The sequence below is a fragment of the Liolophura sinensis genome, chromosome 11 (genome assembly GCF_032854445.1).
Source record: "Liolophura sinensis isolate JHLJ2023 chromosome 11, CUHK_Ljap_v2, whole genome shotgun sequence".
Classification (NCBI taxonomy): domain Eukaryota; kingdom Metazoa; phylum Mollusca; class Polyplacophora; order Chitonida; family Chitonidae; genus Liolophura; species Liolophura sinensis.
Genome location: NC_088305.1, coordinates 31,630,368 through 31,652,700, shown reverse-complemented (window position 1 = coordinate 31,652,700; position 22,333 = coordinate 31,630,368). Strand labels below are relative to the sequence as shown.

The 22,333-nt window shown below is 40.1% G+C and overlaps 2 protein-coding genes across 3 annotated transcripts in view; one reads left to right on the top strand and one right to left on the bottom strand.

The window, feature by feature from the left end:
• Window positions 1–20,952, top strand: part of LOC135477495 (cilia- and flagella-associated protein 221-like) — a 30,856-nt gene extending 9,904 nt beyond the window's left edge. Inside the window, exons 10-24 of one of the 2 annotated variants that reach the window (XM_064757614.1) lie at window positions 63–109; window positions 2,282–2,434; window positions 3,668–3,760; window positions 3,975–4,070; window positions 4,391–4,484; window positions 5,775–5,899; window positions 7,530–7,610; window positions 7,848–7,955; window positions 10,029–10,235; window positions 11,269–11,421; window positions 11,794–11,894; window positions 14,714–14,806; window positions 15,366–15,473; window positions 17,661–17,735; window positions 20,003–20,952. In XM_064757614.1, coding sequence (XP_064613684.1) covers window positions 63–109; window positions 2,282–2,434; window positions 3,668–3,760; window positions 3,975–4,070; window positions 4,391–4,484; window positions 5,775–5,899; window positions 7,530–7,610; window positions 7,848–7,955; window positions 10,029–10,235; window positions 11,269–11,421; window positions 11,794–11,894; window positions 14,714–14,806; window positions 15,366–15,473; window positions 17,661–17,735; window positions 20,003–20,129 — 1,661 coding nt within the window. In that variant the 3' untranslated portion in view covers window positions 20,130–20,952. The remainder of the gene's footprint in view (window positions 1–62; window positions 110–2,281; window positions 2,435–3,667; window positions 3,761–3,974; window positions 4,071–4,390; window positions 4,485–5,774; window positions 5,900–7,529; window positions 7,611–7,847; window positions 7,956–10,028; window positions 10,236–11,268; window positions 11,422–11,793; window positions 11,895–14,713; window positions 14,807–15,365; window positions 15,474–17,660; window positions 17,736–20,002) is intronic. The other variant, XM_064757615.1, reaches the window with a different exon arrangement.
• On the bottom strand, window positions 8,291–9,867 carry LOC135477715 (golgin subfamily A member 6-like protein 24). Its single transcript, XM_064757908.1, has 4 exons — window positions 9,855–9,867; window positions 9,141–9,332; window positions 8,575–9,002; window positions 8,291–8,518 (listed from the first exon to the last, which is right to left on the bottom strand). Exons 1-4 carry the CDS (start codon window positions 9,865–9,867, stop codon window positions 8,291–8,293), a joined length of 861 nt encoding a protein of 286 aa, XP_064613978.1.
• Window positions 20,953–22,333: the final 1,381 nt, after the last annotated feature.

Genomic DNA, 22,333 nt, shown 5'->3' with positions numbered 1-22,333 from the left:
TTGATTTGTCCATTTGTTGCATGTCAGCCAGTCTCTGAAGTAAAGTTCTATTCTTGTTTCAGCCATCACAGCCAAAAAGGTGACCGGGCCTTCTACTCGTCAAATGAAGGTGTGTTTTCAGACATCTGTTTTGACAATATCTGTGTGGTAATTAATATCTTGGCACTTTTTGCCTGCTGTCACGAAGGAAGGCCAGGTACTGTTTGTTAGGGGGTTGGGGTGTGAGAAACAGTGTAGTTGTCAGTGTCAGGGTAAGGTTTTGTGCGTTAAGGTCAGAGTTAGGCTTTGTGTTTGGATAGATATATAAAAGTACATGTAGTCCCATGGTAAGGTTTTGTGTTTGGGTCGATTTCTATATACATGGACGTGTAGTCCCACAGTAATGTTTTGTGTTTGGGTCGATTTCTATATACATGGACGTGTAGTCCCACAGTAAGGTTTTGTGTTTGGGTCGATTTCTATATACATGGACGTGTAGTCCCACAGTAATGTTTTGTGTTTGGGTCAATTTCTATAAACATGCACGTGTAGTCCCACATTAAGGTTTTGTGTTTGGGTCGATTTCTATATATATGGACGTGTAGTCCCACAGTAATGTTTTGTGTTTGGGTCGATTTCTATATACAAGTACGAGTAGTCCCACAGTAAGGTTTTGTGTTTGGGTGGATTTCTGTATACATGTACGTGTAGTCCCACAGTAAGGTTTTGTGTTTGGGTCGATTTCTATATACAAGTACGAGTAGTCCCACAGTAAGGTTTTGTGTTTGGGTTGATTTCTATATACATGGACGTGTAGTCCCACAGTAAGGTTTGGTGTTTGGGTCGATTTCTATATACATGGACGTGTAGTCCCACAGTAAGGTTTGGTGTTTGGGTCAATTTCTGTATACATGGATGTGTAGTCCCACAGTAAGGTTTTGTGTTTGGGTCAATTTCTATAAACATGTACTTGTAGTCCCACAGTAATGTTTTGTGTTTGAGTCAATTTCTATATACATGGACGTGTAGTCCCACAGTAAGGTTTTGTGTTTGGGTCGATTTCTATATACAAGTACGTGTAGTCCCACAGTAAGGTTTTGTGTTTGGGTCGATTTCTATATACAGATACGTGTAGTCCCACAGTAATGTTTGGTGTTTGGGTCGATTTCTGTATACATGGACGTGTAGTCCCACAGTAAGGTTTGGTGTTTGGGTCGATTTCTGTATACATGGATGTGTAGTCCCACAGTAAGGTTTTGTGTTTGGGTCGATTTCTATATACATGGACGTGTAGTCCCACAGTAAGGTTTGGTGTTTGGGTCGATTTCTATAAACATGGACGTGTAGTCCCACAGTAATGTTTTGTGTTTGGGTCGATTTCTATGAACATGTACTTGTAGTCCCACAGTAAGGTTTTGTGTTTGGGTCGATTTCTATATACATGAACGTGTAGTCCCACAGTAATGTTTTGTGTTTGGGTCAATTTCTATAAACATGTACTCGTAGTCCCACAGTAATGTTTTGTGTTTGGGTCGATTTCTATATACATGTACGTGCTGCAACAAGGACATTACATTACTTGCACTTTAAAAACCCAAAGCACTCACCGACTCACTCACAGACTCACTCGCTCACTCACACAGAAGCACTAATCAGCAAGCTGTCAGGTTGCTGATAAGCCTTGCTAATTTCATTGACAGAAGCAAGTGTTATATTAGATTGTCCATCATGGTCTTAGCGTTGGCGTATACATGTTTATACGTTGCCATGATATCAGCAGATGGAATCTACAGGGTATGCCATAGTTTTCGCATCTAAATATGTATTTTGTATCACTGTTTGTGGTTAATGGAACAGCCTGTTGAATGTGTCCTAATATACCAATATTGCTATCCCTTTAATACACTTTTACATTTATTATTCCATTTGAACATTTTAAAAGACGTTATCCTTTTTAACAGAACTAAGGAAAAAAACACTCTCTTAAACTTTTTTGAAAATATATCTGCAAGAGTCATATTATAATGTAATACTCTGACAGGATTAATAAGAATTCACGTGAAGAAAAATTTTGTTTCAAGTATATGATAAAATACTAAATATAATAGAACATGTTTTTGGTATGTTTTGTTGTTAAAGGGCTCCCGGGAAAAGCAAATTTTATTTACTTGAGATGAATAACGCGTGACAGATAAAACTTTTATTGTTATACCAAAGGGGCCTGTCCTTCTTATGCCATTTATTATGCCATTACTCCGCTTGTTAGCTTCTGGTGTATATGGGTCTGTGTTTATGATTGCAGGAGACGGTGTTTGAACAGGCCGTCAGACAGAATGTGTACGAGGAGAGGCAGAATCAGCTGAGGTGGCAGGTTAAGTTGGGAGAGGATCAGATGTCAGTGGACGCCAAACAACAAGTAATGGATAACAGAGAGCTGGCCTGGCATGACTACAGGGTGAGCACGCGTACTGTAGCTAAACTGGCCTGGCATGACTACAGGTTGAGCACACGTACTGTAGCTAAACTGGCCTGGCTTGACTAAAGTGTGAGCACACGTACTGTAGCTAAACTGGCCTGGCATGACTACAGGGTGAGCATGCGCACTGTAGCTAAACTGGCGTGGCACGACTACAGGGTGAGCATGCATACTGTAGCTAAACTGGCTTGGCTTGACTATAAGGTGAGCACACGTACTGTAGCTAAACTGGCCTGGCATGACTACAGGGTGAGCACGCGTACTGTAGCTGAACTGGCCTGGCATGACTACAGGGTGAGCATGCGTACTGTAGCTAAACTGGCCTGGCTTGACTATAGGGTGATTACACGTACTGTAGCTAAACTGGCCTGGCATGACTACAGGGTGAGCACGCGTACTGTAGCTAAACTGGCCTGGCATGACTACAGGGTGAGCACGCGTACTGTAGCTAAACTGGCCTGGCATGACTACAGGGTGAGCACGCGTACTGTAGCTAAACTGGCTTGGCTTGACTATAGGGTGAGCACATGATTTGTAGCTGAACTGGCCTGGCTTGACTACAGGGTTAGCACGCGTACTGTAGCTAAACTGGCTTGGCTTGACTATAGGGTGAGCACACGTATTGTAGCTGAACTGGCCTGGCTTGACTACAGGGTGAGCACGCGTACCGTAGCTAAACTGGCCTGGCATGACTACAGGGTTAGCACGCGTACCGTAGCTAAACTTACAGCTAGCAGAGGATACTAGCTGTCTTTGATGTCTTTTTCCATTTTTTATCACAAATACAACAAATAAACAAGAAGTTTTCCAAAATAAATTTTACTGTGCATGTGTTGTAGGGTTGCCATACTTACAATTACTCTGTTTATCCCAAAACTTTACAAAAATGCATTTTAAAGGTCATCAAATTTTTTTTTTTCTCAAATGTACATTTTTGGTGTTGAATCGTAGATTTTTCTCTATGTATCATTCTGCCTTTAAAAAAAACTTCAAAATACTTTTATAAACTCAATAAAACTGTGTAAAACATATGGTCTTGACTGACTGTATGTCAAATACAGAATATTGTTTGTTCTTTGCTGTGTTTTATATACAGTGTACCCTGATGAAAAGTAATAAATCAGGATTTTTCTTTGCATATATACTAATAATAATAGCTTTATTTGTCAAGGGTTGTCTCAAATAAAACTTGCTTTTCCATATTTGATGTAGTTTAAAAGATTGGGTGAACCTGTACCAGAGAAAGAGCATACACGAGCGACGACGGAACGCACATTTCAGAGGACCTTACGAAAGGCTACAGAGGTAGGTCTAATCTGTTATTCGGTGGAAATGATGACTTTTTTTTTTTAGAATATTTTTCTTCGAGATGGTCAGTCAAATTTAAACCCTTGACAGGAACTGAATTTATATGTATTTGGAGAGAACATTTTCACATAATATTTGTTCAAGATATGTATCATGCTGTAATGATTGATTAGTTATTGTGAATGACCATCAGTTCTACCTATGATTTTAGCTGGCCTCCGAGGGCGTCCAGTTTGACCTGTACACTAATGACAACTGGGCAGCCAGACAAGATGTTCGTAACAAATTTGCTCAGGCAGCCAGGAAGGTGAGTTTACTCGGCAAACTAAGACCTCTAAGAATCAAGAACTACTTAGTCAAGGACTGAATTTTTTTGAGATTTACAGAAATTTTATGTATATCAATTAATTCCTCATAAAAAACAAATGTCCTTGCATATTCAAGTTGCTGTATTACAATTCGTGTTTGTGCTATGGTTGTCTTGTAGTAAAGAGTTACATGTTCAAACTTTATATGTGGTGGTACAGATGTTTTTTGCCAAGATGGTTTAAACTCACCGTTTTTAGGGTTTCTTATGCTACTATTTTTGGCAGGTAATTTTTCTGACTACATTTGTCTACTCTTCAGATTATTATACGAAAGCGGGCCCTGGACAAACTTCATTCACTGACCAAAGTTGTGACAGACTGGAGACAGAAAAAATACTCCATAAAAGTCACAGGTAATTATGTGGTGGGAACTATTTTACATATTTCCAGATATGCTTGTTTTCTAGGCTTGGTCCTACACTTATGTGACAGCCGAGAAATGTCAGAGCGATCTTGAAAGCCTTTGTTCATATGCTACCTACTCAGTAGGTTCATATGCTGAGTTGAAGGTTCACCCTGGATATAAAACAAAAATGTGATTTGGTTGTATAGTACACGTAACCAATGTTAGCTCCAGACAGCGACACAGACTCATCAAACAGAACACCGATTTGCCCTGGCGAGCTCAAAGTTTTGTTTCATATTAGGAGTAAACCCGGGACCTTGTAGCAGACTTAATAATAACAAAAGTTAAGTAATCCCTTGACTACCAAGACTACGTCGTATATTGTAGAGATATAAATTGCCTTTAGCCATGGGCTACCTAGCACTACGCTTACTTCATTAAACGTGCCCAGGAGTCTCAATAGAGACACATAAACTAATACTCATGACACTCTATTTGGAGAGATTTTCCATATTTCTGTAGATGGTATAAACAGTGCAGACGGCAGTTTTTGCCTGCACATGGATCTCATTCTTAAATTATTGTATGACCTTCATTATGACATACAAATTCTGGTCATACTGTGACCGTAGTGGTGAAAACATGAGTTATTGAAAGTTTACAAATGCAGATCAGCAAGACTATAATTGTATGGAAGTGACAAATTATTGAGTATAGGAATTATGTTAAACATTTGTCAGATAGAGAACATGTAGATAGATGCACACACTGGTCATTGCAGCCAGCATGGCCAGTGTGCATTCTTGCTCAGTGGCTTCCATTACACAATGATTAAATGAGATGCACACACTGGTCATTGCAGCCAGCATGGCCAGTGTGCATTCTTGCTCAGTGGCTTCCATTACACAATGATTGAATGAGATGCACACACTGGTCATTGCAGCCAGCATGGCCAGTGTGCATTCTTGCTCAGTGGCTTCCATTACACAGTGATTGAATGAGATGCACACACTGGTCATTGCAGCCAGCATGGCCAGTGTGCATTCTTGCTCAGTGGCTTCCATTACACAATGATTTTTTGACTGTTGGAGATTAAGCAGATAACATTTCATGACCTGATGGTGGTCCAGTGGTCAACCCTGATGTTGGGGTCAGGTCATACCAAAGACTGTAAAAATGGTATTTGTTGCTGCCTCATTTGGCACTCATTAAGCTTCAGATGTGAGCAAACTGTGTTTAGATCTCTCTCAGTTCAGATTAAATAATGAGTTCAAAACTAAATTCTTCTCTTGTACAGATGATGAAACTGAGAAGGTGGAAGAAGAGGAAGAAGATGTTGTGGAGAATTTTAACATCTCCCGTCAGGACATCCGGGCGCCCGCCTTCCCCACCTATGCTGACCCACAAGTCAAGGATGACATGGTAAACCCTGTGACAAGTCAGATAATTAAAGTTCAGATGTCAGGCCTTTTTGTCCAGTTTCAACAAAATTGTTACTATTTTGTAAAGTACAGTACTGCCCAATCATAACGATATACACTATGCATATCATCCACCCATCCTTCATGTATGTTGATCGGATGTGGGGCGGATGCTAAGCAGATCATACAGCCATGATGGGCGACCCATGCGCGGCACCATCCTGATCGCATGTTACATGGATCTTGATCGACCGGTACATGTAGTTTTGTGTAGGCCATTTTGCGGCACTTTCGCCTTTGCCTACACGCTAGCTGTAAACATAACACGATGTATCTTCAGTTTGCTAACCTGGTAAGGCAGGCATGATGATGTGAAAAGTAATAGTCAATGGTTTATCATTTGCGTAACTCTCACTCATTCAAGACAGTAAAAATGCGCGCTAACCCAATGCATCACTTTCGAGTTTCGCCTTTCCCTTTTCTGGACAAAGTTAATTTGTGTCAGTGGAATGTAAAATCGTAACTGCATTTCAGGACAACCGATGACGTAAGTTCTCACTAGAAGTTGTGAATGTTCTTTAACAAGGTTGGTGTCGAACAACATGGCATTTGTCATAAGTTAGATGAGTTTATGTGTGAATGTTAGAGTATGTCATAAAATCCTACATGGATGATGTTCGGATCCTACGCCCATCATACGCGGATCCTACGCCCATCATACACGGATCCTATGCCCATCATACGCGGATCCTGTGCCCATCATACACGGATCCTATACCCATCATACACGGATCCTATACCCATCATACGCGGATCCTATGCCCATCATACACGGATCCTATACCCATCATACACGGATCCTACGCCCATCATCATATGCAGATGGTAAACCCACCAAGGCTGTCTGATCGGCGTATGATGTGAACATCTTCCTGTGATATGGCACCATTCCAACGCAGATGTTCCGTCCCAAATCCCTGCCAGATATATGGTTAGGACTGAGCAGCACTGTATGTAGTTCTAGATCATCGCTAGCTAGCTATCATTCTGGACTTACCAGACTTGCATGTTTGTCAGCTTCAAAGGATACTCCTGGTGTGAGTGTAAATTGTGTGAAAATTTGCGGTGAGTGTAAATGTGACTGACAAGACATGATTGCCAAAGGAAGTGATTCCAAATTATTTTTTTTGCGGACATGTTCTGCAGCCATAAACACAAAAGAAAAGAAAGACGAGGTCTAGAAAGCTAAATATAAAAGGATCGAGCCCTAAAATTCTGCAATCAGGTATCCCAGCGATGTATCCCTGCGATATATCCCAGCAATGTATCCCTGCGATATATCCCAGCAATGTATCCCTGTAGATAGTAGTACCTTTTCACAAAAGTTAATTTTTGTTTGGAATACTACTAAATCTTTTATCTTGCCATAAGGAGAATCACAGGTAGACAACTCTTTTTTTTATCTCCAACATACCCAAAGAGAAAGAAGTATGTGTGTATAGATATGACTCAGGTAACCCAGTAGTTGCCGAGATACTAATACCGCCATTTTTGAGTATCCATGTATATTGGTAATTATCCATAGTTCAGGTTAATCTCTGCTTCCCTGGCCTTGTGTGTTCCACCTACAGGCTCCTGATGCCCTGGGCAATGTCATCGTCCCACCCACCGCTGTAATAGTCAAACAGAAAGTCCCCTACTTCAACCTCAAGGTAAGAACCACACCCCTATCACCAACCACACCCGTGCCCACATTCACTTTTGTGATGTAGAAGTTCTAATGTAACATTGATGCCCTCCATTTAATCTTTCTACTAAGGCATTAGGCATCTACTTTTGTAAATGTGTGCATAAAAAAACATACTGATGGGCTTAAAATGTAGAGACTATATAGTCATTTGAAATTTTGTCACTGGTGGTGTTTTGACATTTATTGTTTTGATTTCCAGGTACCTCAACAGTACCGATTGTTAGGTTACCGCCCCCACAACACACACGACGCCTCCAGCGGTTACGTCCCAGCCACCTGTATACGTCCACTAAGGACAGGAGCTGAGGTGAGGGGCATCAGAGAGTTTTGAACGAAAGGGGTTTCAGTTTGTAATTTAAGGCCAATAGACTGATAAGTGATAACGATGTTAGTATCTACCAAGAATTTGTTTAATCATAGGGAACATCTTGTTAGGGTTGTTTCCTCAGCAACAATTAATTTCGACAGCAGGCAGTACATGTAGTAGCTTTTAGATCTGGACTTGTTTCTTCAGGCCCTCTTGTTCTCTCTTCAGGCCCTCTTGTTCTATCTTCAGGCCGTCTTGTTCTTGTTCTCTGTTTAGGTCCTCTTGTTCTCTGTTTAGGTCCTCTTGTTCTCTCTTCAGGTCCTCCTGTACTCTCTTTAGGGTCCTCTTGTCCTCTTTTTGGGTCCTCTTGTTATCTCTTCAGGCACCCTTATTCTGTCTTCAGGTCCTCTTGTTCTTTCTTCAGGTCCCTCTTTTTCGCTCTTTACGTCCTGTTGTTCTCTCTTCAGGCTCTCTTGTTCTCTCTTTAGGTCCTCTTGTTCTCTCTTTAGGTCCTCTTGTTCTCTCTTCAGGTCCTCCTGTACTCTCTTTAGGGTCCTCTTGTCCTCTTTTTAGGTCCTCTTGTCCTCTTTTTAGGTCCTCTTGTTCTCTCTTCAGGCACCCTTATTCTGTCTTCAGGTCCTCTTGTTCTCTCTTCAGGTCCCTCTTTTTCGCTCTTTACGTCCTGTTGTTCTCTCTTCAGGTCCTCTTGTTGTCTCTTCGGGTTCCCTTGTTCTCTTCTCAGATCCTCTTGTTCTCTCTTTATGTCCTCTTGTTCTCTCTTTAGGTCCTCTTGTTCTCTCTTCAGGTCCTCTTGTTCTTTCGTCAGGTCCTCTTGTTGTCTCTTCGGGTTCCCTTGTTCTCTTCTCAGGTCCTGTTGTTCTCTCTTTGTGTCCTCTTGTTCTCTGTTTAGGTCCTCTTGTTCTCTCTTCAGGTTCCTTTGTTCTCTTCTCAGGTCCTCTTGTTCTCTCTTCGTGTCCTCTTGTTCTGTCTTTGTGTCCTCTTGTTCTCTCTTTAGATCCTCTTGTTCTCTCTTCAGGTCCTCTTGTTCTGTCTTCAGGTCCTCTTATTCTCTCTTTAGGTCCTCTTGTTCTCCCTTCAGGTCCTCTTGTTCTCTCTTCAGGTCCCCTTGTTCTCTCTTTGTGTCCTCTTGTTCTCTCTTCAGGCCCCTTTATTCTGTCTTCAGGCTCTCTTGTTCTCTCTTCAGGTCCTCTTGTTCTCTTTTCAGGTCCTCTTGTTCTCTCTTTAGGTCATCTTGTTCTCTCTTCATGTCCTCTTGTTCTCTCTTTAGGTCATCTTGTTCTCTCTTTGTGTCCTCTTGTTCTCTCGTCAGGTCCTCTTGTTCTCTCTTCAGGTTGTCTTGTTCTCTCTTCAGTCCCCCTTATTCTGTATTCATGGCTGTACAGCCCGTACGTAGCAAAGCAAACTGAATAATCCCCATAAACTACTCATCCGTATCCTTTGTTCCAACAACAACAAATGCGATACAACAGCATGATTGAAAGAAACCAACTTAGTTCTTGAATCAGTATTGACTGCCCTGCAGGTAGGCGGCAGGACATTTTTTTTTCCTAATTAACTATTTTTTCTGTCCAAGGATTATGTTCCCAGAGGAAATTTCTCCATTGATAGATTTGAGCTTACCTTTTTTACTCTTTTGTTAGTTCGAACCACCTGTAAAGTGTGAATGGATTATGGTGCCACTTTGACTGGAAATATACATGTGTGTGTAATTCAGGTCTCATGGGGGGCATCATGGCTGAGTGGTTATCATGCAATAGCTTTTACCAATGGGATCACTGTGAGTTCAAGTCCAGTTTATGCTGGCTTCCTCACCGGTCGTACATGGAAAGGTCTGTCAGTAACTCATGGACTCTCCCCGGTTTCCTCTCGCCATAATACAGGTTGCCGTCATATAGATAGAATACTTTCTGTGGCATAAAACACCAATCAAACTAATAAACCAGTTGTCATACAAATGTAGTTCTACAGAGAATGTGTGTTGGATGTGTGTAAACCCAAGTCAGTCATTCACTCAGTGTGATATACATATATGTATGCTGTATGTTCACACAGGATGAGATAATTAACTTACCTGCCCCTGTTGCCATGCCAACACAGAAGCTGCTGGCAGAGGAGTACATGGAGAAGGTTACAGAGGGTGGGGGTGTAGAGGTGGAGGAGGTAGTCGGCCAGGCCTCAGCTGAGGTCTCGTCCACCATGACCCTCACACCTCCTGATGCCCTCTTCAAGCCCATCAAGTACCCAGCCTTGCACATCTTTGTGAGTATCTCATATTACCATTTTATTACGGCTCACATTGGTATTCCTTGTTCGTCCATCTGGAGACCTTTTTAGCAATGCCTATAGAACTGCTTCACTTCAGTATAGTTGTATTCAAATTTGTTTTCCTTTTCTCTCTCTACAATCAGAGGAGAAATCTATTCTAAATAAGTGACATCAATTTTTAATTTTATGGAATTACTCTGTGATATATTGGGTTTTCATGTTATCACTGTGTTTGAAGATCGGCTTCACTTAACAGCTTGATACAGAGCATTCTGCCCATTTTGATCACCATCACTGAGCCTGATCTGATTTTGTATTAATGTTCACTCTTCCATGTCGGACATCGTTTTGAGGCTCTGAGACTCGTGGCAGCCATGGCCTCAAATACTCAACTAGTTGTCTTCTCCATGTCTTCATTCCACTTAATCCTCATACATGTATTTTCATCTGCTTATGATCATTTTGTCTGAACTGTTTCTTCACCATATTGGTTTCCTTAGCAAGATAACCAGTTCCCTAAATCTTGATAGGACGTTTATTTTCAGGGCTTCAGCTGTGCTTTTAATTGTGCTTGCAAAAAAAAATTTTGTGACATGATCATAGTGGCGATTTTGTGTCATTGAAGACTCAGAATGAGGGATGTTATTTAAAAAGTTGCCTGAAGTATAAGTAGTGCCACCCTTAACAATAATGGAGCCAAGGAATCACCATGTAAATGTAAAGGTTTCACAAGCTTTGATAATAATAATCGCTTAAGTCACTTAATAATGATCCCGACATGTGGATTGAAAGCCTTTGAAACCTTTTACATTTACGTGGTGATGCTTTGACTTCATTATGTTTTTTTAAAGCCATACACAATGATGAGTCTAAAGCAGTGTATAGTGCCATCTGTGTTTGGATTTAAACTGCCTACATGTAGATATAGCACAGATTCTGGTGTTTCGAACCAAAACCAGCAACCTAATTGGCAAACTATCTCTGGATACAGATTTTTTGACTTGATATTTGTTTGTCTTGTCCTTAGAACCCTGCCCCAGGCCTCCAGGTGTTCCAGACCCCAATGCCATATGCTGAGGTGGACCCAGACTTCCACTTGTGTCCCATACCATGTTACCAAAGAAAGGACAGCGGTTCCAACCCCCACACCTGTACGCAGCAGAAATACCTGGACAGAGAGGTAACCTGAAATAGGTACATGTGTGACACATAGCCTCTAACCCTCACACTTGTACACAACAGAAATACATAGACAGTGAGGTAACCTGCAATAGTTACATATGTGACACATAACCTCTAACCCTCCCACCTGTGGTGTGAGGGTACGTGGACAGAGAGGTAACCTGAAATTGGTACGTATGTTCAGATAGCCTCTAACTCTCACATCTGTACACAACAGAAATACCTGGTAAATGTGGCTGCTGTAAAGGCAGAGTACAAGTTGCCGTAGAATTTGTTCCCAGAACAGGTTACTTTTTCATGTGTGTCTTTATCCTGTTACATGATTTATTTCGATCAACTTTTTATATCATATGATGTTACCGTATTTCAGGATGTGATCAAGGGTATTATGTCTTGGAAAAAGTTCCCGTCCCAGGGTCTGACGTCTCTACAACAGACTCCTACTCTCACCAGCGTCTGGGTGCCCCGCTGGTAAGTGTGAAAATGACACTCTTGTTGTCACCTGAAACATTCCCTTCATGTTAAAACATACAGAGGTAATGTTGTGTGAAAGGTATTCATGCCAAAACTAAAAAACCCAGAAATGGAATAATTATAAACTAGAAAATCCACATTTTTAGCTGGCCTGCATGAAGTACAGGCATAGCTTCTGTCATACCATCAGCTTCGGAGTCAGAGTCAGTGTCTGCATTAGCATCCTATAATAGAGGAAGCAATGTTAAACAAAGTGTTACGGGTGGTATCTTAAAAAGAACTGCAGGTATTGAGCTCAGGGCTTGCACATGTGTAGAGCACAATAGCACAAGAGGGATATTCCATCGTCGAGTCTGTGTGTAAGTATTATGTACCATAAATTACTGAATTCCTGACTTAGTGTATTATGTATTAGAATCAATGTTAAACAAAGTGTTAGAGGTAGTATATTAAAAAGTACTGCAGGTATTGAACTCAGGAAGGTATGACTGGCTCGTAAAAAATCATCACATAGTAATCAGCACATCAGGGAGGCTATCCCTGACCAATAAGGTTGTGAACCCAGCTGGTACCTCCGACTTTGTCCATGCTTTTATGCCAGAAGGTATGACTGGCTTGTAAAATATCATCACATAGTAATCAGCACATCAGCGAGGCTATGAGGTTGAGAACCCAGCTGGTAGCTCTGACTTTGTCCATGCTTTTATGCCAGAAGGTATGACTGGCTTGTGAAAAATCATCACATAGTAATCAGCACATCAGTGAGGCTATCCCTGACGAATGAGGTTGGGAACCCAGCTGGTAGCTCCGACTTTGTCCATGCTTTTATGCCAGAAGGTATGACTGGCTCGTGAAAAATCATCACATAGTAATCAGCACATCAGCGAGGCTATCCCTGACCAATGAGGTTGGGAACCCAGCTGGTAGCTCCGACTTTGTCCATGCTTTTATGCCAGAAGGTATGACTGGCTCGTGAAAAATCATCACATAGTAATCAGCACATCAGCCAGGCTTTCCCTGATGAATGAGGTTGAGAACCCAGCTGGTAGCTCCGACTTTGTCCATGCTTTTATGCCAGAAGGTATGACTGGCTCATGAAAAATCATCACATAGTAATCAGCACATCAGTGAGGCTATCCCTGACCAATGAGGTTGTGAACCCAGCCGGTACCTCCGACTTTGTCCATGCTTTTATGCCAGAAGGTATGACTGGCTTGTGAAAAATCATCACATAGTAATCAGCACATCAGCGAGGCTATGAGGTTGGGAACCCTGCTGGTAGCTCCGACTTTGTCCATGCTTTTATGCCAGAAGGTATGACTGGCTTGTGAAAAATCATCACATAGTAATCAGCACATCAGCGAGGCTATGAGGTTGGGAACCCTGCTGGTAGCTCCGACTTTGTCCATGCTTTTATGACAGAAGGTATGACTGGCTTGTGAAAAATCATCACATAGTAATCAGCACATCAGAGAGGCTATGAGGTTGAGAACCCAGCTGGTAGCTCCGACTTTGTCCATGCTTTGTGCCAGAAGGTATGACTGGCTCGTGAAAAATCATCACATCAGCAAGGCTACCCCTGACCAATGAGGTTGTGAAGACTGCTGGTTTTATCCAACCTGACTCCCTCTAATCATAAATCTGACTATTGCTGTAGACACGATGTATTCTTGAGTTTGGCGTTCAACGTGGATAAAATAAACAAAATATAACAGAAATTAGGCATATCTTGAATAAAGCATAGGTTAAAATTATTGTTAGTACTAGTACATGTTGTAACTCTGCATAGATTTTTAAACATTTTGTTTTATAAATTATCTTTTATGAAATATTTCTCATGAGGGAAGTGCTCACCATTTAAAGTATTCAGCTAGTTTACCTAACACGACTAATGTGGATTGGATAATGATTAAACTCCCATGGCAAACCATTTCATGACATGTTTGTATTCACGGTACAAATGTATGTACGTAACATGATTTGAATGTTTCAGAAAAACACCTGTGGCTGTAAGCGTGTGAAATGTTGATTCAGATCTTCATTTAAAGTTTATAAATCCTATTGGTGTTGGATTTATTTATTTATTTGATTGGTGTTTTACGCCGTACTCAAGAATATTTCACTTATACGATGGCAGCCAGCATTATGGTGGGTGGAAACCGGGCACAGCCCGGGGGAAACCCACGACCATCCGCAGGTTGCAGCCAGACCTTCTCACGTACGGCCGGAGAGGAAGCCAGCATGAGCTGGATTTGAACTCACAGCGACCGCATTGGTGAGAGACTCCTGGGTCATTACGCTGCGCTAGCGCTTTAACCGACTGAGCCACAGAGGCCCCCTATTGGTGTTGGAAAATCCTCATGTATAGCCCAAAACACTAATAGTTAAGTGTGGTCGCTTTGTGTTTACTGAGTACTTGATTGTATATCCATCTGTCTGTCTGTCTGTCTGTGTGTCTTTGTGTTTACTGAGTACTTGATTGTATATCCGTTTGTCTTTGTGTTTACTGAGCACTTGATTGTATATCTGTCTGTCTGTCTGTGTGTCTTTGTGTTTACTGAGTACTTGATTGTATATCCATCTGTCTGTCTGTCTGTCTTTGTATTTACTGAGTACTTGATTGTATATCCGTCTGTCTGTCAGTCTGTCTTTGTGTTTACTGAGTACTTGATTGTATATCCATCTGTCTGTCTTTGTGTCTTTGTGTTTACTGAGTACTTGATTGTATATCTGTCTGTCTGTCTGTCTGTCTTTGTGTTTACTGAGTACTTATATATCCATCCATATGATTATATATCCATCTGTCTGTCTGTTAGGGAGGACCCGTTTGGGGAGGATCTTCTGCCCCATGATGTGCCCCAGCTACTGGATGGCCTGCCTGATGATGACAAAGACAACATTCTGGAAGAGTCAGTAACACATACATGCATTTTTTTAGTATTCTGTATCTATTTTAGAAAAAAATTCCTAAAGTCTCGTTCATTCATGTTTTCCTTGAAACGTTGAAATTAGCATTGGGGAACTTAAGCAATCCAGTGTTTTCTATACTGTCATGACTACGAGCCAAGTGTACAACCAATTTTTCCTGTTACTTGTGAGACCTGGGTGACAAAAAGCTGTTGATGACACCCAAATAACCATGTGAACGGTGTAACATTTGTCTACGTCCAAAATGGCCTGCACATCTGCGAAAGTTTGTCAATAGTTTGCCACATTCAGGTGGTTTACTTTCAGGTACCCCGGTGTCCATAACCCGGAAAGTTGACTGCCATTGTACGAGTGAAGAGTCCTTTTAGTATGTGCTTTATAAACAAAAATCAAACAATCTGATGTATTTGACATTGTATTGCCTTTTATCATCATATACCACATGCTTTAATATGTGACATTGATGGATTTTAATGTCCGCCACAATGTGGTTCATTTGAAACAGCCTTTGTGATTGGTTCTTTTTACTGTGTGTCACAGAGAGGAGGGTGAAGTGACGGAGAATGCAATTGGTTTAACCCCAGAGATGGTCAATGCTCAGTTCATTATGTCACAGACGCCAATACCACCAGATGAGAAACAGACACTGTGAGTTGACCTTTGATATTTGTGTTTCATTATAAGCTGCATTTTTTCTAGACATTCTAAATATGTCATGCATAGTCTGTGAGAGCTGACTTTCTCATACCTGACATCAGAAACTGGGGCCAAAACTCAGGTGAAAGGTAGCACAAATGCTTCTGACATAATCAAAATGGACTGAAAACAGGTGTTTCTAAAGCTCATTCTGTTTGTTGAATATACCAAACCCTTCTGTCATTCCCTCAATCCCCAGTTCAGGATAACTACATGATATATTATATGGCATGAAATACACATGTATAATAGAGGTACCTAATTCTATAACACATGTATGATGTGTAAGGCTTACTACTACCAGGGTCCCAGGATCAGGAAGCTGTCTTAAGCTACGTCAGACTTAGTTGTAACTTTTGGCATTATTTATGCATTTAGACTTCGACCTTGATGTTCAGTTTGAAGCCTGACTACAGAAATAATGCCTCCAGTTAAGCACTCTGAATGTGACTAAAGTCTAAGACACCTTCATGATCTTGTGGTCAGGCAATGCTATACTGTATTAAAACGAGTCCCTGCATGTGAAAACCTTTACGGCAGTTAACACTAAAGCCTCAAATGTCACATGGACCTTTGAACTCTGCCTTAACAGTTACACCAGCTTGTATTAGCTTGGTATTTCCCTCTCTTCTACACACTGTTCTGTGTGTTTTTGTCTCTCCCAAGAATGTCTTGCATGAAACATTTCTCCACAAGAAGCATTGTTCTTCTAGTGTGTATTATTTGAAGGCGTTTTAGTTTGATCCCCGATTTAGTGGCCCCTCTCTGGGTGTCTATCTCTGAGGAACTGATCAAGGCAGAAAGTGCGGGTATTTTATTGCTGCTAGGAAGTTGGTGCAGTAAAAGTTCCAGCTTAAACCCTTTCACAGCCTGTAAATTGTCTATAAAAAAAAAACTAGCAAGTAAATATAGGAGCCTAGTTAGGAGAGACTGTTTACCCTTTAGTTGTGTGGGCTTTATTATCTCCCCTAAGTAGAGTAATTACCTCCCTTGGATTACCAAGATTCTCTATCCCCCCAAGCATGCGTGGTATCCAGGGGTTGGTAGAAGCATCTGTACTCAACAGAAAAAAAACGTTATGCTGCTTGCAACTTATTTTTTTTTCCTAAAGTGATGCAGGAAAATTGTAAATGTATTTATATTTAATGAGGGGCCTTTCTCTCTTAACTGTTCCCTCGAGGGCCTCTTTTTATAGTGTGAAGAGTGCAGACAGTACGGTGGAAATAGTGTAGCTTGGAATCACACCTGTTTTAAGGCTCCCCTTAGTTAAATGTGGCAGCTCAGTTCACTCCAGTCTAGCCATGAAGACAGCATTACAGTGTGCCACTGGAGTTTCCCACAAAATAAAATCACGTTGGTGCGTTTTAAGATTACTACTAATGTGGTTCTATCAGGATGATTGATAGAAACAAAACATAGATTATGTTTTACCTGTTACTGGTACATGTATGTATAAATAGATTTATTTTCTGATTTCATTGGTCTTAAAATTCATACTAAAGAAATGTTCACTTATACAATATAGTAGCCTCTTTCATGGGTGGATGAAAACCTTCAAGATTAGGGTAAAGAAACAACCTTTTTCACTGTACAAATAGTCCAGTTCATGCTGGCTTCGTCTCCCTTTGCCAGTCAACCATCAGTTAACATATGGTTGTGGGTTTCCCGCAAGTTCTGCATGGTTTCTTCCCACAATAATGCTGGTCACTGTCGCATAGTTGAAATATTCTTGAGTATGGTATTTGCACACCAATCAAATAAATAAAATATAAAGTAAGCAATGTGTGTGCCCGCAATGTATATATATATATATATATATATATATATATATATATATATATATATATATATATATATATACTGGTAATAGATGCTTGCTTCTCCAGTTATACCGTTTGTATACCTTTATTTGTACACCAATGTACAGGCAACAAGTTACAAGTACATGTGCACTGACCTGGACTCTCTCCTATGCCGGCCCCAAACAACCATCCACCCACCCATCTATGTACAGTATTACACAGTTCAGTAACAATTAACATGTAGACACTGTTAACCTACCATGTGTGTGTTCATAACTCTGTTGTTCCCTGCATGACCCTCTCTCTCTCGCTGTCTAACCCTCCCTCTTCTTTACAGTGACAATTTCTTCCCCTTTGGTAACAAACTACCTCGTTCTAACGTACCTGTGAATGAACATGGACCTGTTGACAGGTAGGTAGTTCTCAGATCCATGGTCTCACTCTGTGAGGTGAGTCTCTGGGAGGTCCTGACAGATATGGATATCAATACGGTACATGTTACAGTTCCTATCAACACTTCTAACAAATTTCTCTGCACTTCACACCTTGCATTTACAGGGGGAAGTTTTTTCTTGCTGAATCATCAGTAATAATATCAATAGTATTGATGTCATCTGAACTCATTGTCAGTCTACATGTATGTGTAAAATTGCGGAACATTTAAGAAAAAAAAAGATACATGTACATGTACACCTGATGACCTCTGTTCCACAGAGCGCATTCAGTGCTGCATCACTAAATCCAAGCTATACATGTAGCATAGTAGTATTGTATTGATATCCCCATCCATATCTGTGATGATGTGTAAAACACTATCCCCTTCTAACTGACTAACCTACTATGCTGCTGTCAATCATGATTCCATAAGTCTGAAGCTGTCACTGTTACTGGGCTGAATTATTGTTATGACAGGATTACCCGGAGTTTATGGACATGTGTATCTAAAACACACTTGTACAGGTTGTTGTAAGAGATATTTTGGTTGGAATTGGTGTGATGTTTTAAGACGTTTGATGTATTTTCTATTCCAGCTGAAAACAAGTGGTATAACAACAGGTTAAGAGTGAAGTCTTCTTTAAATTTTTAGCATCTTCTTATCTCTAGTTTAGTACAGACTAATGCACCTTCTAGTTTTCAGCTCTGTTCAATCATTGTTTCACAAATTTAAACATCTGAATCAAGAGGAGTTGTTTCCTTCATACTCTCAATGATTCTACAAGTAACTAATTCAGTCTTTAAAACATCATCATGCATGTAAAGTTGCATTAGTAGTTTTTTGGTCAGTATAGATCATCAAAGTTCATGTCTAAATTTCCCAGTGTTCAATCATTTAATTTCTTAGTAATTGTTTGTAGAGATTTATACAATTTGCATCTTGTCCTGAACAGTTTAATTGACCTGAATTTAAATGTACTGATAGAAGCATCTATCCTATGTCTAACTGCTCATTGTCTGTCATTAATCTGCTGTGAGATTCCTGATTCCAAGATGTTGCACCAGGTTATGGTTAAAATGTTGCCAACAAGGCCATAAGGTTGTAGCCATTCTTTCATTCTATCATTAACAGTAGATTTACAACTGGCTAGAGTATGTACAGGTATGATTTGCGCACAGGAGATTTAACCTAACCAAGTCTATGTAGATTTTCAGACATAAACACCAAGTATACAGAATGTAGCTTGTAATATGTATGTAGGTTTTGACACACACTCAGAGCACATGTAGATTTACACAATCACCAAATGTGTTTGACTTAAACATGGTGTGTGTTCCCACTTTTGCTATGTACTACAGGAAAGCTGCCTTGGGTACAACTCTAAAATAGCCAGCACTGTGTTTTTCCCTTTCATTTCAACATAAATACATTTAGAAAAATATTTACTCTTCTGTTATTATTGTTATTGATTGTTAAAGTAATTAGTAGGTTAATGTAGTTTGATCATGTCTACATTTGGAACCAAATCAGATTAAACTTGAACATTAAGCAATATTCAGATAAATAAATGAATAAAAAAGCTCACACAGGTTGTATTGTATTTTTGGTATACACAGATGTGCAGGTATGCTCTTAATACTGTTTCCTTATTTCGTGTGTTTTGGTGTCAAGCATTGTTCCTCAGCTGGTTTTGGGTGTCCTGCTGTCCTGCTTGTCACAGACAAATGTTGACTCTTTTCTGTATTTTGGTGTCAAGTGTTCACCTATTGGTTTTAGGCGTTTGAGAGAAATATTGACTATTTCCAGTATTTTGGTATCCAGCATTGTTCACCTATTGGTTTTAGGTGTTTGCCTGAGAGAATTGTGGGGTATTTCCAGTATTTTGGTATCCAGCATTGTTCACCTATTGGTTTTAGGTGTTTGCCTGAGAGAATTGTGGAGTATTTCCAGTACTTTTGGTGTCAAGTCACCAATTGGTTTTGCATTGTAAGTGTTTATCACAGAAAATTGTGGAGTATTTCCTGTATTTTGGTGTCAAACATTGTTCACCAATTGGTTTTGCATCAGCTGGTTTTGGGTGTCATGTTTGTTAGGGATAAGTGTGCATTAAATTGTGTATTCTGCTGTCACTTGGTTCACTGACTGGTTTTGGGTGTCATGTTTATCAGGGATAAGTGTGCATTAAATTGTGTATTTTGCTGTCACTTGGTTCACTGACTGGTTTTGGGTGTCATGTTTATCAGGGAGAAGAGAGAGCAGGAACTGGAGTATTACATTAGGAAGAAGTACAATCGTCTGGGTGCCCAGATCCAAGAGAAGACAGAAACTATTCACAGTATGCACAGGTCAAAGAACCTTGTGCCCAAGTAATATAGGAATGTAGAAACAGAGACATTGGCCAGAGGTACAGAATGCTTACTGAAAACTACCAACCCTGCCACATATTGAACACCTTCTTTTAATACAACTTATGCAGTAAACCAATCTGCTTTGACAAAAAATGTATGTGTACATATTTTCTTGTTCACTGTTAACATTAAACCATTTAATATAATACAGAAGTGTAAAATGGATTTGGTGTTATTGAAACAAATCATCTTTCCTGAAACTCTGTGGGATTTTATGCCATGGCAGAATGAAGATTGTGACCTTTAGTAGCCATATGAACATAAATGTCGATTTGCTTTTTATTTCTAAACAGTTCTGAAATATATGATCCAGTGAATGGAATGTTTTGTTTTTTTTTTCATATCCAGCGGTTTATGTGTTGACATCCATGTATATTCACAGCAGACTTGTTAATACAGCGTGTTTCTCTGTAAACCAAACCATTAACAAAATAATGAACAACAACAACAGATGATGAGAAATGTTACAAAACATTTTAGCAAAGATGGGCAAGTGATTTACACTATGGGAGCTCATGTTCATTGTACCCGTGGGAACGTGTGTGATGCAAAAGTCAGTTGCATTGAGAGTTAAAAACTAAATATTACTCTATCTGTGATAAACTTTATATAATGTAAATGAACAGCGGTTTTTTTCTTTTTTTTTTTTTTCATTTACGATACTGCGTGCACATAGTTCTGTACCTGAATTAGAACTGTTAACTGAGAAAGCCTGTATTTGTCTTGTTTACTTTATTTGTATTTGTTACAGACGTGTAAATAAAGTGTGTATATATCAACTTAAATCACAAAACCATTATTGCCTTGACTCATTTCACTGACTCCTGTCTCCAAAAAATCCAGCAATTGTATGTATAGTCCAAATTTTGTCTTCCACTACCAAAATCTTAGTCTTCTCACCGATGCAGTCCCTGTGAGTTCAAGTCCGGCTCGTGCTAGCTTCCTCCCCTGCCATACGTGGGAAGGTCCACGTATGGCAAGCAACTTGGGGATGGTGCTGGTTTTCCCCCGGGCTCTGCCCGGTTTCCTCCCATTATAATGCTGGCCACCGTTGTATAAGCGAGATATTCTTGAGTAATTATTCACTAATCAAATAAATGAATAAATCGAAACCTTTGCGTTTTAACTACGTTTTAACGTTTGACTTTAACTAAGAAACAGCGTCTTGGAATAGGTCCCAAGGTTTATTGCCTTGCTGAAACTTCATGCTGCCAGTATAATACAGGTAGTCTTTTACATAGTATGGAACACATTGTTATCACGAAAGATTGATCAGTCACAATATATTGTCGGTATTGTATAGGCAGGCGGGGTTTCGTGCCAGCTGATACAACTGTGTCATGTTGCGCCGAGCCTGACACAACCACTGCCCTTTGCCAGGTTTCTTACTCTCGGGACGCAAAGCAGAATCCGAATCAACAGATACTCAAAGCAGAGACCGAATCAACAGTTTGCTGTCAGCAAAAGTTTGTAATGAGATTCAATATGCCTATTAAGACCAAATACATGTATGTGTTCAATTGGGAGCATTTAAAAAAGGGTTATGTTAAATAAGAGGCCTATATCAAAATGTGTATGTCGCCACGATATTGCCGTAACCGTAATCACTCATTCATTCTAAAGGAGTATCTCTGGGGCCACTTAAGTTTTAAGTTTTGGCTTAAGTAAACAATCGTCTTGCGTAATTGCCTCCTGGTAAACTAAGTTTAGGCCTAAAAGCTGGAGGCCGAAAACACGACACTACTGTATTCCCTCACATGGGAACCGTAAAGGTTATTTGCCAAAACACCAACATTTAGTTAGACCTCAAGAAGAAGATTCGTCGTGGTTTATAGAATGCACGATGATAATAAAAAAGAAATGAATAAAAAAAATGTAAATGTATTCATAAAATTATGATAATTAAATATCGGTCATGAACAAAATTGTGACTTTGACCCTGTTCTGGCGACCAAAGAAACTCTGACCCTAAGATACTAGTACCGGTTCGTTTTGACCTTTTAACATTTGGTCGCCCCATTTTTTGGTCGGAAGCGTCTGTATCAAAATTTGTTTGGGCCCAATCGACCAAATCCTGCTAGCAGTGAAGTGCACACGTTCCTGTGAAACCTACCTCTTGAGGTGAAGAAAATATGATTCTTTATTTTATTATTTATGTTCTTTCTT